Source organism: Oreochromis niloticus, linkage group LG17, assembly GCF_001858045.2.
Source record: "Oreochromis niloticus isolate F11D_XX linkage group LG17, O_niloticus_UMD_NMBU, whole genome shotgun sequence".
Classification (NCBI taxonomy): domain Eukaryota; kingdom Metazoa; phylum Chordata; class Actinopteri; order Cichliformes; family Cichlidae; genus Oreochromis; species Oreochromis niloticus.
Window position 1 is genome coordinate 12,175,267 of NC_031981.2, and position 16,086 is coordinate 12,191,352.

Consider the following 16,086-nt stretch of genomic DNA (forward strand, 5'->3'; position numbering starts at 1 on the left):
TTACTCACCCAAACATCTCTGTTATCATTGTGGACATATAGGTCAATCTGTATCTCATCTGGCCATAAGGCATTTGACTTGTCCATGTGAGGAGCTACAAACTTCAGCCAAACTTAAAGTTGTTGAATTTGAAGCAGGGGATCTTGGAATTAGCAGTGGTATAGCAATATAGACATTTTTCAATTTGTGTAAATTTCCAGTTCCTTGTTAGATCTTCACTGAGTTCCTTGGACCTTCCCATTGTTCTGAGTTTTGGTCAATCCAATGAGCGCTGTTAAACAGATTATTTTATTTATGTTTGCAAACAGAAGCAACAAGTTGTAGTCAATCATGATCACAAGCTAGGAGTTAATAGGGCTTGAACTCGTCAGGCTAAAAGGCATTATAGAACCTTTAACACCTCTTATTAAAAGATGGAAATGAGAATGTGCATATATTTGAGCATGTATGTATAGTTACGATCTTAACGAAAATCCAAAATAAATTCACACTTGTGCAGCCAAAATTCCTGTTTTTTGAGGTCAAATATATATGCTGTACAATTATTCCACCCTGGAAAAAGAACAGTTCAAATAAATCATTATCAACTGTAAATAAAAGAGCAATAAACATAAAAAAAAAAGCTTTAAACAAAGAAAAAAACTTCGATCTACACAGAAAAACATGATAATACAGCCTAAAGGAGGCAGAACTTGAGGTCAGAGCAGAGAAAAGTAGGACACATAAATAAATACATGCCAAAAAAGAGATAAAGCTAACAATAAAGCTACTCTACTTGGTAGAGTAAAAGCTGGACCCTCATCTAATGTGAACACTCAAGCGCGGGACTGAATTGCATTACTTCACTGGCCCTTTACATGTCCATGCAAAAAAGAATAACCACCTCAGCAATAAAATTAAAGTGTAATTAACCCAAAAGTCTAATTGATGACAGCTCTTCCCCTCAGGCTGACCGCCTCATAGATCATTTACAAAAATGAGACTCTCCGAGATTTACTTACATGCCAGCGTAGGCCGACTCCCAATGGCAAGCTTGTAATAATGCAGCGCTTCAGAAAAGCGTTCATTCTCCTGCAGAAGCAAACCCCTGGTCCAAGAAAAACGCAAAGATGTGACAAGCTGCAGTACAGTTTCTGTTAACTCTGCATGCAAAGTAAGCTTTAACCTCTCATCAAAGTAATGAGTGGTGAAAGTGGCAGGTTTTGCTTCCCGTATCCCATATACTAATACATAATCCCAATATAGCCAACCATCCATCAAGCTCAAGTAGCACCTCTGTTTTAAAGAATGCAAAACACCTTTGAGTTTTCCCTTCTCTCTTTGTTTCTTTGCCAGTTTCTTGGCACCCGTAACTTGAGAGGGAACGGAGAAGTGGGAAGGAAAACAGTGTCTGCATGAGAGTTACAGACACGGGTCTGCTATGAGGTTTTGGCATCTGTGACACCTTGTGTTGCAGGATTCTAAGTGTCTTTGTGTTCCCCCAAACCCTGCAAACCATGACTAATCAAATCAGCAGCAGAAGGTACAAAGAGCCACAAGGGACACACAACTCTCTTGCGTCAAGCCATACTCTGTATTTCATTTGCTTCTTCTCCTATGTTAGATCTATTCTTGTGTGCCCTCTGTAAGTTTTCCTGCTAGTCACTCTGTGTCTATATGCGCTCTCTTCTCTCCCCTTTCTCTTCCTTTTCCACAGTGATCTAAAGTGATGGATGGTAGGAATCAGAACTTGTTTGTGTCAAGACTATGCAAACACGAGGAGGCGGAACGGGCATCTTTATCACTCACAGGTTATACAGCATGTCAGCCATGTTCCCTCGGTAGTGCAGAGCATTTCTGTATGCCTTCTCTGCCTCCGCCATCTTGCCCTGGTTCTTCAGTACGTTCCCCAAATTTCCCCAGGCTAGAGGAGATGTGCCAGTCAAGAGTTATGCAGCAGAAAAAAAAGATGCAGTTGGTGTTCATGTAAAAGCAGGTATTCACACTAATTTGTCAAAGTAAACTAGTATCAGTTGATAAAAACAATTAATTGTACTTCTCATGCTTACTTGGTTATTTAGAGTGCTCTCTTTTTTTTATTTAAGTATGCTTAGGCAAGTGTGTAACAATCCTCTAAGCAGTTATCTGTTATTTTCTTGCACATATTTCCACTTGCCTCTTTCAAGATCAGGTACCCACAGTGGGTTTCAGATCTCAGCCCAGTTAAAAACATGCATATTAAGTAGAACTGGGTATTGTTTGAGTTTTTAAAAATTTGCTGTACATGCTTTTTTTTCCCTCTTTAACAAAACAAGTGAAATGTCTCAAATGTACTAAAAACGTACAGAAACAAATGTTAACACAGCACAAAATCCAAGCAGCAAAAATGCATTTGCCAAGCAGAGTTTTTACATTCTTTGTTCACTTTCATCTTGAGTAACTAGCAGCATTCATTGATGCCGTGAAACTGCTTCGTTATCTTTGAATGTAACCTGTAGAATAACATGAATGGATAGCTAGCTTTGAGTTTGTAAAATTAACTAGAGCTTGAATGATTTATCGGCAGGCAGATATTACTATCCAATTTTGCTGACATATCTGCACTGGCATATCTTAATAATAATAAATAACTACACATGAAGATTCTGTTTAAGTTCTACGTGCTGGAAAGAAAACATCGCTATCAGTCCTAAAAATTCCTGTATCAATTGAGCTCTAAAATTCAGTCATTCAAATTCGCTCCTTGCTTTAGGCTGAAGGTAGGAGGATTCCTACTGACATCTAAAGATAGCCAGTGGCCTTCTTACCTTTAGCGGGATTCACATTAATCCCAGACTTGTAGAGGTTTTCCTCATTGCTCCAGTCTTTGTTTCTTTGAACAGTTCTGAGGCCATTCAGCAGTACTAGACCCACACAGAGACACAACAGCACAGCCTTGCAGCCTCTAGTCCTCAGTCTAACAAACGAGGCTCTTGCACAAGCAGCAACAAGCAGACAAAAGCCTATACTGGGAATGTATAGTACTCTCTCTGCAATTACAAAACCCACATAAAAGAATAGGTTAGTGGCTGGGATGAAAGGCAATGAAAGGATGCCCAGTGAAAACAGTACTAGGCTTTCTGTAGGGGGCAGGGGTGTCCGTGGAGGGCAGTGGTGCAGTCCAGCTGAGCCATTTAGGGCGGTTTTTGGAGAGCCATGCTCTGTGTTATGGTTTGCATCAGGAGCTTGGTAACCATTACCATTAGTGATGGATTTCCCATTAGTGACATGGGTCTTCCCATTGGTCTCCTTGACTTTGGAGGTGGGACCACGAAGGCCAAACAAAACCAGAATGCTCATTCCAACATAAAAGGCAACAGTGTGAAGGTTCCTACAGTCGGCCAAGGACCTGACCAAGGGCACGGCATCCATGGACCAATCGAAACTGAGCTTGTCAGGGCAGAGCAGGAGCCAGGCGTTGGCAGCAGGCAGGTGGAGAAACGTTAGCGTTCGAGCGAGGAAATGAGGCGAGTCGGCTGCAGGGTTGTCGGAATTGGAGAAGTTTGGAGGTTTATTGCCCATCCAGTAGAGGCGAGCTGACAGCAAGAGTACTCCCCAGGAAGCTAGCACGCCAAGGCTCAGCAAAACGTTGATGTTCTTTTTCTGAAAAGTAGGGGAAAAAAATGTTAAAGGGAAACACCTAAATCAACATTTAGGTCAAAGCCAAAGGTTTTTGTCTGTGTTCAAGAACACCTGATGCACTTCCTGCTAGACAGCTATCTAAATGTATATCAGATCTTTTAAAATCAGCCCTCAAGCAAAACAAAATAGTCCTATTTGTGTTTTTTTTAGTCTATATGAACAAGATCCTTTTCTGTGTTATAATAAGTAATAACGTTTCATTATAATTTATAGATATGCACTTGCTTAAATATTATTTACTCTGTTATCTTTTCATTCCTACAATACAGAGGAAAAGAAAGTATGTAAAACAGTCCCTGGAATGTTTTTGCCTGGGGTTTAAACCACACTCGTGAACAATTATACTGCAACACTGGCAGACTTCTTAAAGTTAAAATGCACAAAAAGCCAGAAGCAACACTATGCAAACTGGTGAAAGACACATTAGGATCTGGAAAGCAGGGCGCTCTCGTTGATGTCAGTTTCATTGTGAAGCAACAGGACTGTTTATATGATGAAATATTTGCTTCAGATTGAATGTGTCTTACTCAAAGTGGTGAAATATTTTTTGTTTGAAATTCACGACTGGTTTGCCAATAAATTTTTGATGTTCAGAAAGTTATATTAAAGATAACAAGAGAAAATCTAAAAAGTCAAAAATCAAAGAATAGAAAAAAAATCAACAAACTTCAAAAAATGTCAGTTTATTAGTATTCCACACACACCCCTCAGTTCTGACCTCGCTGTAGGCAACTCCGAAGCAAATTTGAAGCACTGGAGGTTTTCTTCCCAACTCTTTCTGCATTGCCTGTTGCAGAAAGTGTGACTGGTAATCAGCTTAGGACTCATTGTTCTGATCTATGCTGTTTACATCTCATAAGAGCATTACTTCTATAACATAATCACTATTATTTTTTTTCTGTCATGCACCAACTTCGACCAAACTGCCACACAACTGTTTAAGAACCCCTAAATTGAGTTTGTGTGACCTTTCTAATTTTACACAGAGCGCTGTTGCTTATTGATAAAGCACATCCTTGAAAGGAAGTAGAACGAGGATTTTTAAAAAAAAAATAAAATAAAATAAAAATCCTCTCACTGCAATTTGGTTTACAGTTTTTAAGATATGACAAGGTTGCCAGATCACACCCAGCAACCCCCCATACCACAGAAAGATAAACTAAACAATCCAAACTGCAGTTCTTCCACATAAACTGCCACTTTGGTCTCTATGGAAGCTTGCTTCTTCCATTGGGAAAAAATAAATTAAAATGAAGAAATAAATAAATAAATAAAAAGAAACCTTTTAAATATTGGTCGGCAAGTTGAAATTCTACATTAAAATTACTATTATAATTTATCTCAAAATCTTGAGTTTTGTATCTCAATTTCAACTGAATAATATCTAATGAATAATATCTCAAAACTTTGAGTAACTCAAAATTTCTACATACTAACCCCCCCAAAAATAAAAAAAAATAACAAAATAAAATCTTCAGTGGCAAAAGCAAGCTTCTGTACATCTCCCTACCTACCTGTTTGGATTTTCTTAAGATTCAAAATTAGGGGTGTGGATGCTCTAATTAACAGCTGTGCCAATTTAGGCAATTGTTGCTAAAAATCTTTCTGCTAAGCCTCACCTCACCCACTCAAGTCACTCAATTGACTCTCTGATAGTCAGTGCCTTTCGGAGCAGTTTTAATGGAGTTAATCTGCAAATAATATTTCCTGTTTTGAGGTACAGCCCATTTAAGAAGTTTGAGCCCTTGTTTTAATGATACATATTCTAGTATTTTTCTTAGTCTCTCAGAGCTCCTTAGCAGTTATCTGTATCCTTCCAATGCAAACCAACTTGCACCTTCTTAAAAATGGTCAAGAAATAAACAAGGCATTGATCAAAAATGCCAACAATGAGGCTTCAGCATGCAGGATACACAAATGGCTGACGTTACAGAGGCAATGTCCATCTATAATTTACAGTCTATGATTCTCTTGATTGGTTAACATTTGGTCACAGATTGGTTAAATTACATTTGTTAGGTGAAATCTGAGGGAGCTGTAAGACCAATGATGCTTTTGAGACCATTTTAATTTGGTTTTCTATCTGTCAGATGTGACGCCAGACTTCCTCAATACCACAATTTGACATGATGCGTTCTGAAATCAATTACTACTCGAATCTGATTTAGTGGTGTGTTTTTGACAAGATTAAGCAAATCTGACTTCATTTCTTATACACTGATTACTCTTCAAAGTCATATAGTCAAAGACTTACTGACACAGACAGTGTGGCGCCAAACCAACTAAAAAGTGTTTGTTAGTTATACTACTGTGTACTGAACATGGCATAACACTATGAGTGATGATCACCTGAGAGAGATGCTGCCTGGGGCCATTTATTATCCAAGCACCGGTGTAATATGAACTCTATTTGAACCTACAGTATCCTGAGGGAATTGAGCTCTCTGTGTGTATACAAGTGCATGCTCACAGTGTTTTTTTAATGTGTACTATCACTGCCCAGGACAGGAGGAGCACACATACTTTTGGTCTAGTAGCAATATTACCACCCGTAAAGCTTTAATACATCTGAAAATTACTACAAGAGCTCATATAACTCATATTGTTGATCAAGTATAGCACAGCTTTGGCTTTTATCTCCAAGTAAGTTTATTCAATATAGTAATCGTTTATACTCCGCTGTATAATCCACTCCATATGAACTGCCATTTCTTACGGCTTCACAATGCACAAAGAGCAAATCAGTCGTGTCATTAATGAACTCTCATGAAATGAGCATGCTCAAGTAAGCTCACGCGTGCTCATGTTATCCATAACACGCCCATGCTAGGATTAGAATAAGAGGCTTAGCATTTACCCTGACCTGCTGGCTCCACTTAAACTGTTGATTTCTCCAGATCTGAAAAGGAAAAGCATGGTCTCTTTGGAGAAGTTAGATGAGGCAGGAAGTCTAGTTACACTAGATCAGTTGTCAACTGTAGGATGAAAAAGGACCAGTTTAAGGACTTCAGCACTTAGAGCATTCTGAGAGGCAGGGGGCAAATGAGTGAGGAAAAATTGGATATTGATTCAGATGCCAAAAGGTGGTGCACAAAGGATAAAATAGAGTGCCTTTTACACAAGAAAAGGTGGGATGTGCTTATTGATGAATGAGACCACACTGAATGTAAAGAGAGGCAACTGACAGAGAAACCTACTTCTGCTCAGTACTGGAAGATTAGCCAATTCCTGTAAGAGAGTTATTTGTGGTATAGCTGAATGGGTTTTATTCTGCTACTCGATGGCTTGTCTATTTCTAAACTGTTCCTTAATTGATTTTGCAATCAGTTGCACACACAGACACACAAACACACTTCTCAAACTGCAGAACGGTGGGGTGCACCTCTAGTTCTACTTTCCAGTGATGCACCACTGCGCCTTCACAAATTCAGAGAGCAAATAACTCTTAACACCACCTTTCGTTAGTGCATTTTAGAGGAAACTGTTTTTTGCTTCAGGAAAGTCAGTTTAACCTCAGCAGAATATTATGTGGTAGCTGAAAACAGATCTCCACTAACCCAACTTTACCCTCTTCACACAAAACAATCAGTCCTTTAACAGATCCAACTTCTAACTGCTATAAAAGTCAGTTTATCTTGTCCACTTAGCAAAGAACTCATCCAAATATTATAGAGTAAATTGCTATTTGTGGTCATCTTTGATATTTGCCATTTATCCAATTTTGTTACCATTCTCAAGGTGCTTTTTAACTATGGGCAAGGTGCTCCAGGCATGAGAAGCCGAGGTATAGCACCTTTGCAGACACGTGACACAAACTATTACTCGCTTCATCAGTGTGGTTATTTCACAGAATTCTGTGGATCACACAAAAGGCATTTTCCACTTGCAGTGCCATGCACTGTCAACATCAACTGCACTGAAGTACGAGTAAATTGAATGCTTGTTTTGTGTTCCGACTGCATTTCATTGTTAGTTTTCCACTCCCTCGTTTCTACTCTTTTAAAGCGGGTGCACTGTCAAGAGGTTGTCATCTTGCTTTCCAGTTCACATACGTGGAACGTGTGCTTATGTGCCTATTGTGTAGTACATTTTGAGTTCAGGTTTCCAGGCATCCACAGACACAGAAACCACAGCTTAAACTGCATTCTCTCATCTGATGTAAAGCCTTGCCAAATATTTTGGATTAAGCCAGGAAGCTAATCTCTACATTATTATATACTCTAAAATCGAATTGTGGGATTGTGAGCATAGCATAGTGGAGCCTGCATTGCATTTAAGCTACTTTTACCTTTCTGTTGTGTAAAGTACAGCATAGCAGACAAATTTACACACTGGACACTCAAATACAGCCGTGGACAGTATGTATGGCTGGTATACTGTTTATAGTACAGAGAGTCATTCTGCATCACACAGCATCAGAGACAGATGGTAGAAAAATGGTCACCCTGTGTATTATCTTGGCCTTCAAACGGCTTTCTTGAAGGAGTGTCAGCATTGTTTAAGGCAATACAGGTACTCTTGATGCATGTGAAAGTAAACACAGAAAGTAGTCCACTGGATTATGAGTAATGCACAATGCTTCCTTATGAAGCAGGGAGTCGAAACGTAGCAGCAGAGTGACTGATGTGAGCATACTGAGAATTTGCCTTCAAATTCATAATCCTGAATGTCTGGGCTAGCTTATAAGTGTAAATATTTAGTTTTTTTAAAACCACAAGTTCTTTTGTCTTGAAATAAGACTGCATTGCAAGTCATCTATATCTCTGCTTTTCATTGTTATCTGTGGATTCAAGACTCAACGGATCCCGGACTTACCACTGGTCTGTTTTTAAAGTTTTCAAGGGGCTTTGTGATTTTAAAATTTTACCGTTATCAGTCGGAGCGAAATTCCTGGGAACTGGTTCTTACTCTTACTAGCTTTCACAAGATCCGCGTGTATCCACGGAGAATGGCTGGCATAATCCCCAGCCAGCTGTCAAACGTAGCATCACGCTCGCGTCAAACATCCGAACCTAATACTCTCCCACATATCTCCTCCACTTTGGATCCTCATTTGGAAATTCAGCATCAATTTCTGAAGCTTTCGCTCAAATACTTTTTGTTCTCTTTTGCTTTATTATCCACGTTCTCCCTTGAATTAATATTCTCTCCATCAGCCTCTTTCTGCACATAAAACATAGCTCCTAGGCCTTCATCTTTAAACTGTCACTCATTATTAACTCTGCTTTTATAAATCCCAGAAGTGTGTGGTGTGCCTGTTGACACTGTAGCGTGCAGAGTGTTTAAAACATGTTTCAAGACAAGGCACCCTACAGTTGACTTCATATTTGTGCTGTTTAAAGCCGCCTTGGACTGACCTAAGACAGCAGGGGAACAATCTTCCTGACTTTTCTTGTTTAAGGCATTTAAACAAACAAACTCCTCATAATGCTTTGGAACGTGGTGGGCAGCTCATGCAGAGCATTTTTTTAATCTAAATCTTATATTGTTATCCTTTGTGTTTTCAAACCTTGAGTTGAAGTTGTGCCTTTGGGGTGATTCGTTCTCAATGACATGTGCATGGAAAGGCCTACAAAGTGTTGGACACTCTGCATTTGTATAACAAACATCCAGCAGCCTGTCTTATTTGAGGCATTAACAGTGACATAATACACTGTGATGAAAGGTACAATGAGGCACGTATTCGGTGCTTTTTCCAGCACTCTAACGTGTTCTGTATTGTGCTGACTTGGCGCAGCTCATCCAAGTCATCAGACGGCAGCGTGGCTGGCACTGAGAACGGCTGACTTTGATAGAGTGACCCAATTATCTCAATGTTCTCCTCATGAAAGCTTTGCTGCTGCTGGCACAGAGACCTGTAATGAGATAGGTCACAGGGTGAAGCTTTGCACGCCGTCCAGAACAATAGCTGATCAAAGAAGAGGCGCTGTCCATGTTGAGCTGACTTTTAAAGAGCTTCCTGTGTGTGTAATGTCAGGTCATCAGTATCATAAAGAGACACAGTAAAAGTCAGGGCTGGGTGATGCTGCTGAAGAGCTGTCATGTATCTGATTTAGACTTTAATCATTAAAGCTGATTATTATTGAAGCTGTGTATAAGGAGCTAAAATGCACGTTCCAAATATGAAAATTTTAATGAGCCACTTGAAAGAATCGCTTATGCGAAAACGATCAGATTTAATTGCCCTCGTGAAAATGATGTAAGCCTCTAATTACTCAAATATCTTTTATCTGAATGAAAGCCAGATGCAGTCTTTCATTTACACTTAGCCACATACAGTAAACATGCATCTGCAGTAAGCTAGTAAAAGCAAATCCATCGGACTTGATTTTTTCATGAAACATGCAAATAGGTATTGGCTCTACTCTGGCACAGGTACCTGAAGCGGTTTAGTCACTGAGAAAATGTCCAGAAGAACATTTTGTGCACTGTAGTAGCAATATTTAACAACTAGCAGTAGCCGTTAGCTACTTAAAGGTGCATAAAAGGGAACCCAGCAGACACTGAAATAGTGTTGTGCCCCTCATTTTCAGATGCCAGATCAGATGGATGGCAAAACCCCTAGAAATTAGGAAATACTGTTGCTTTCATATTTTTGTTATGAAAAAAGAAAATGCATCTCTTTAAGGCAATACCCTTTTTTAATTAAATTTTATAGGTGAACTGCAATAAGACACTACACTGGATATTCATTCAATATACCTATGACATAAGAAGAGTCACAAGAGCTTGATGCATTCATTTTCTTACCTATAAACAAAATTTAAAAAGTGGTCCAAGCATGTTATTTGCCCTATGTCTGATTTTCCCCACTGAGCAAAACATTTGTTTAACCTTTAGCTTCACCACATGTTTCTTAAAATTAATGTTTGGGTGTTTTTTAGTTGGAACACTTTACAAAGTAAGCAAGATTCGGGGGCTAAGTATATAAAAATATGCTTGCCTTGCCAGCATCCACAGGAATGCAAGCTAAATAGAGAGCATGCAGCAGATCTTGCAACAGGGGGCCATCATTTCATAGCCGAATGCTTCTGCTACAGGATAATTGGCACAACATTCATCAAGCCGTCAGCTGGTTAAACTAACCTTAATCTGTGTGTCTGGGGCATTCATTGAGACAAATGAGAAGAAGTCCATACCAATTCAACTTCGACTTTGTAAGCTTGCCATCAAATCCGTCCCATTGTCCATCTACCTCCACTAAACCATTTGCCGTCATCTTTGATCACACTGCAGATGTGGACGTTGATGTTGCACGTGCAAGTTCAACGTGTCAAGTATGGAGAATTAAAGTAAATAAATTCCTAACATTTAATCTATTTTTCTTGAAGGAACTACTTTTAATTTCATACCTTGGATTTAAAGATTTTCATGCAACACTTTATCTGAAAGGTACAATCACTGATATTCATGTTTTTCATGCAAGTAAATGCTTGAAACCCCAGGCCTTCCATGTTGTTGCTATGAAAGAGATAGCTGTGCTTGGGAAGACACCTCCCGGCTCTTGTTGTTAGTTACATGGGTTGCGTATAATCTTGTACAGTTTAGCCAAAACACCATGCACCAGCTGCAAATAACAGTGCTATAATACTTCTAAGTATGTTTTAGGTGCAACCTCCCTTTCATGCAAGAGATTCTGCCAAACATTTCATCAACCTGGGTTTACGAAATGTTTGGCTTTCCTTGGCTTTTCCTAATGCAAACAAAAACAAACTAGTTTCTTGGGCCCGTTGTCAACATGCTTGTTTTTGCCACTGACAAACCCAGAATTGCGAAACAAAGACATAATGTCTGGGATATAAGCCTCACTCCGTTTTCTCAATGCATTGCGGCTCTAACACCTCACCTTCATCTGTTTCCATCTATCACCACCTAACTCTCCCTCCATCCTACCTTGTTTCATTTGAAATCTCATCTCAATCTTATTACAGAGTTAACAAGATGAGAAATGGAGTGCTGGTCGAAACACACCTGTCCCCTCTGCTGCACTGGAGCTGCTTTTGGAGTGTTTCCTTTTTTTGTTCATAGCTGCTGTGAGGCAGCTCATTCAGGTGATTTGATGTTGATGATTTTGTATTATTCAACTTCATTTGGAAGAAAGCAGGAAAACGTGTATTCAGACAAAATCACAATATGCACCATTGTTCTCTGAGGCACGTCTTTGCAGTCTCTCCACCTAAGATACTATCCAATTCAATAGCAACTGATTAAGCCTCAGTGGCAACAGGAGAGCCCCCCATTCCCAAAGTGCTTTAAGGGAACCGTGGGCAAGAAAAACCAAGAATAGATAAAGGAAAGGAAGTGAGAGCATAGTTTCCTTCTCCCTCACTTGCTCTTTCTCTCACTTTATCCATCTCCCTTGTTTTCCCATGCGTCCCGAGACGTCTGGCTCATAATGGAGGAAATGATTGCCCCCACGGCTGGCCCCAGCACGTAACGAGCTCTTTGCCAAGATAACTGTGACTAGGCCAGCAGACAAGGGCATTGCCAGATTGATAAATGAGCCAGATGTGCCGGCAGCAACAGGAGTTGCTGGGGGGTTGGCACGGACCTGATGGGCTGGCACAAGGATGCTGGCCAGGGTTATTGTGTGTGGGCAAAGAGGTGCAGGTTGCTGTTAATATATCTGCTACACAGCTTGATAAACACACAATAAAATCTGATTTTCTATAATTCTGTCTGTGAAGCTATGAGACAGGCTGCGACAGGCTGAAATAACATTAAACTCTCAAGTCAGCCATGGAAGCTTTCTGTGAATAAGCCGAAAGTGTCCAATCAAGACTGTATACAGCATTAGATGGCTCACAATTGGCAAATTCAAAGTTAGAAATGGGTACATGCAGCAACCTCTAGGGCTTTAAAAAAAAGCCAACACACTAACGCCAATTCCTGCAGTACCATTCTCCACTTGAGGCTGACTCCAAACACAAGTCAGCGTTCATAGCGTGGAGCAAAGAATGTGGTGCTAACTGACAAGTAATATGGCCCTCTCTGTGGTACAGAGTGACAAAGAAGTAGAGCAGGGCGATATGACCAAAAATATTTATCACAATATACATTTGAAAATTTGCGATAACGATATAACTGACGATATAATTGACACTAGACAAAATACTTTACAACTCCACAACTTTATTAGTGCAAAAAAAAAAAAAAACTGTTTTCACTTAAACAAGCAGCTGTTTTTTATGTGCATTAAAGTTATATAAAAATGTAACAGTGCAAATGCAAATTCCTTGCTGACAGTTTAACCAAAAGGCATTTCCAGTGGAAATTGACCAACATATTATCACCATAACCATGTATCATACCCACAAAACTCAAAAAGAGGTTATACACACACAATACGGTAATATTATGTTGAAGCACAGTACGTATCACTCCGTGAGGCTCCTGTCTACGATAGCCGTAATGCTCCATCAAGCGGGGCAGGTTCGTAGATAAGCAAAGTCGTACTAAAACATTTGACAGATTTTCGAGCGCCGTGTACCACATAAAATCGTTTCGAGGTCAGTAAACACAACCAGAATTCATACATAAGGCACACGGGATTATAAGGGGCACTGTCGATTTTCAGAAAAATCAAAGGATTGATTTTAAGTGTGCCGTATTTTCCAAAAAAAACACGGTAATAACGACGGCCCGCTAGCATGCTCTACCAAAAATAGTGCTTTGTTGTGTATCTGACGGACGAAAGCTAAACCAGTTCCACACCACTGAAGTTGCAGCATTTTTACAAACCAATTCTGGTTCATCCGTTTCATTCAATGATCCGCTTTCGCCCTTCTTAATCTCCGTCGCCTCCATGCTTTTTCCGCCACGTGCGTATGAAAACAAAGGCACTGCGGATGCGCGTTTTACCCATATTCTATCGCGATGTTTCATTTTCTTATCTTATACCAGTATTACCGTGAACGGTATGATATGGCCCAGCCCTACCGAGAAGTATGGGTTTCAATTTTAGGACATTGTTTTTTAAGTCTGTTATCAAGCATTAATTAGCAAGTACAATTTATGAATACTGCTTTCACCAAGGTTGATAGCATTAGCGGATAGCTTTGAAATACACACAGTGGTTTGTTTAATGTCATGGTTGCTTTGTGGAATTCTTTCTTAGTATATTTAGTTCTTTTCTGAGTTGGTTTGGAGTTTAATTCCTCCCTTGGTGTTTGACTGTTTTGTGTCAGTAAGTCTCCTGTCTTTGGTTCATTCATGTGTCTGTATTTTTCCTGTTTTGTTTTCCTGCTTTTGTTGATAGTTAGTGGCTCCATGTAATTTGCTTTTAGTTTTGCTTACTTTGTTTGATCTTCTGTGATTCAGTTCAGTTGTGTCTCGTTCTGCTCAGCTGTCTCGACTTTTGCCCTTTTGTGTGTGTGGATATTCCTGTCCTCCCTTTAGTCCTTTTTCAGAGTGACTGTGATCTTGCCTCAGTGTTTTTCCTCGCTTTATGTTTCAATTTTTACAGTTTGCGTTTCATCTTTTCAGAGGACCTAAAGCTAGCCAGAATAAACGTTTCACCCTTTCTACCAGAAATTTCACCAGTCTTTGGGTCCTCATCCACATAACGTGTAACACTTTTAGCTGCAGGGCTTCTTTTATATACCCAATGTTTGGTTTAGCCAAAACAAGTCCAGCTTAGGCTGGTTTTCAGTTGACTCCATGCTGACCCACATATGTCCTGCTTTGTAGCTTCTCTGGGACATTTTCACTTCTTGGATAGATTAGCTTCAGTAGATGAAATTAGCTTATGTTACCTAATTTACCTAGCTTACCTATTAATGTGAACAAATTGCTAAGCAGTCAATATAGCACCTATCAAGCTACCCTTTGTATATGTGTTTTTGTCTTTTATTCTTAACGACTGGATTTTTCCAGCAACTCTCGCCTCAGTCCTCCAAATTTTCAAATTACACTACAGTCCATTTACACATTGGCATTTAAAAAAAGTCTTTAACTTGTAAAAATTGCTACATGTGGCAATTTATGTACATAAATATAATATAAACTTCCCGTTTGGTTCTTACCTTGTTTTCATTGTATACAAAGTGAAATATTGTAGTCTGGAACAAAAAAAGTGATACAAAATATATTTTCTGTAGAATGTAAAAGATCATTTTTCACACTCTCTAAAGGCAGTATTGCACAAACCTGATTTTCAAGGGTTAACCTTTAAAACCAGGTTTTTTCTTTTTCACTCGTGTATCTTGGCTTGTATTACGGCTATTTTTTCTCCATCAGCATATGCAAATACTGAATTATTTGTATAATGATTTGCATATGATGGTCTTTCACTTCTTGTTATACTAGATGACTGAATACAACTTGAAAGGCAGGTGTTGTTTTGTATCTACTATGGTCTACTGGCTGTGAAAGCACATATAATTCCAGGTTCTCATGCCAAGAACATAGTAAAGAAAGAGGCTGTGACTGCTCTGGTCTCTCATCTCTCTGGGCCACTGACTGCAAACTTCTTAATAACAGTCATGGTTATTTATTCTGCCAAAAACAACTCCAGAAGAAGATGGTAAAGAATGTGTTTTCGTTGGAATGCTGGCAGCATAAAGAAGACACGAATGTGCTGACACTCTAAGCATAACAGAAAGTGCCACAGGATATTTGAGATGAACTGTACAAGGTTGCATCAGAAACCTTCAAACAAACATAGGTATTTATAGATGTTTCCACAAGAAGAGATTACCATAAACAGATCCTCGTGCAGACACGTGCACATTTAGAGTGAGACTGTCCTTGCACAGTAAACCCAAGGGGACTTTTTATTACACTAGTTATGCATTTTACAAGGGCCATCATGTTGGCTGAAGAGCAGCTTCTCTAATCAAATGAGGAGTGTGGAGTCACACACTCTTTCCCATAATCAGATGAGTCACCACGTCAAGGTTGTCTTCCTTAAATAACTTAACTTTGGAAGAGGGGGAAAAAATTGAGCCATGCCGGGCTTCCCTGCAGAGGAAGCACATGTTATCTTTGTGTGCGTACATCTGTGTATTAACTGTGTGTATAACCAAATCACACACCTGAGAAGGATGTGCTGTTGCTTCTCTGCACATACCTTTTGTCACCTTCAAATGAGAAATCAACTCACCCCTGAAATAGCTTTTCCTGTCCAAGCCCCGTTTCCTCAAATGCACATGTATCCACGCATATGAGTCCGAGATCCTAATTTAGATTTCCTTGCATGAATGTGTATCCATTTACCGCAGCAAATTGAAGGTGGTGGCAGCATTGTAAGGAAGTGAAAAACTTCCAATCTTCCTGTTTAGCAGGCGAATGAGGAAAGCTAATTTTTCATGCAGCAACTACGGAGTCTGCATAAGCAAACAGCTTTCCTAATTACACCCCTAATGAAAGGCAAACACACAATTCACAAACAAAACCTTGTTAAATACACACACAAAACTTAATCCA

General features: G+C 39.5%; 1 protein-coding gene across 1 annotated transcript in view; it reads right to left on the minus strand.

Moving 5' to 3' along the window:
• The window catches only part of tmtc2a (transmembrane O-mannosyltransferase targeting cadherins 2a), a 63,938-nt gene that overhangs the window by 17,401 nt on the left and 30,451 nt on the right, over positions 1-16,086 (minus strand). Inside the window, exons 3-5 of the mRNA XM_003444998.5 lie at positions 2,787-3,621; positions 1,789-1,903; positions 1,002-1,087 (exon numbers count right to left, since the gene is read on the minus strand). Coding sequence (XP_003445046.1) covers positions 1,002-1,087; positions 1,789-1,903; positions 2,787-3,621 — 1,036 coding nt within the window. The remainder of the gene's footprint in view (positions 1-1,001; positions 1,088-1,788; positions 1,904-2,786; positions 3,622-16,086) is intronic.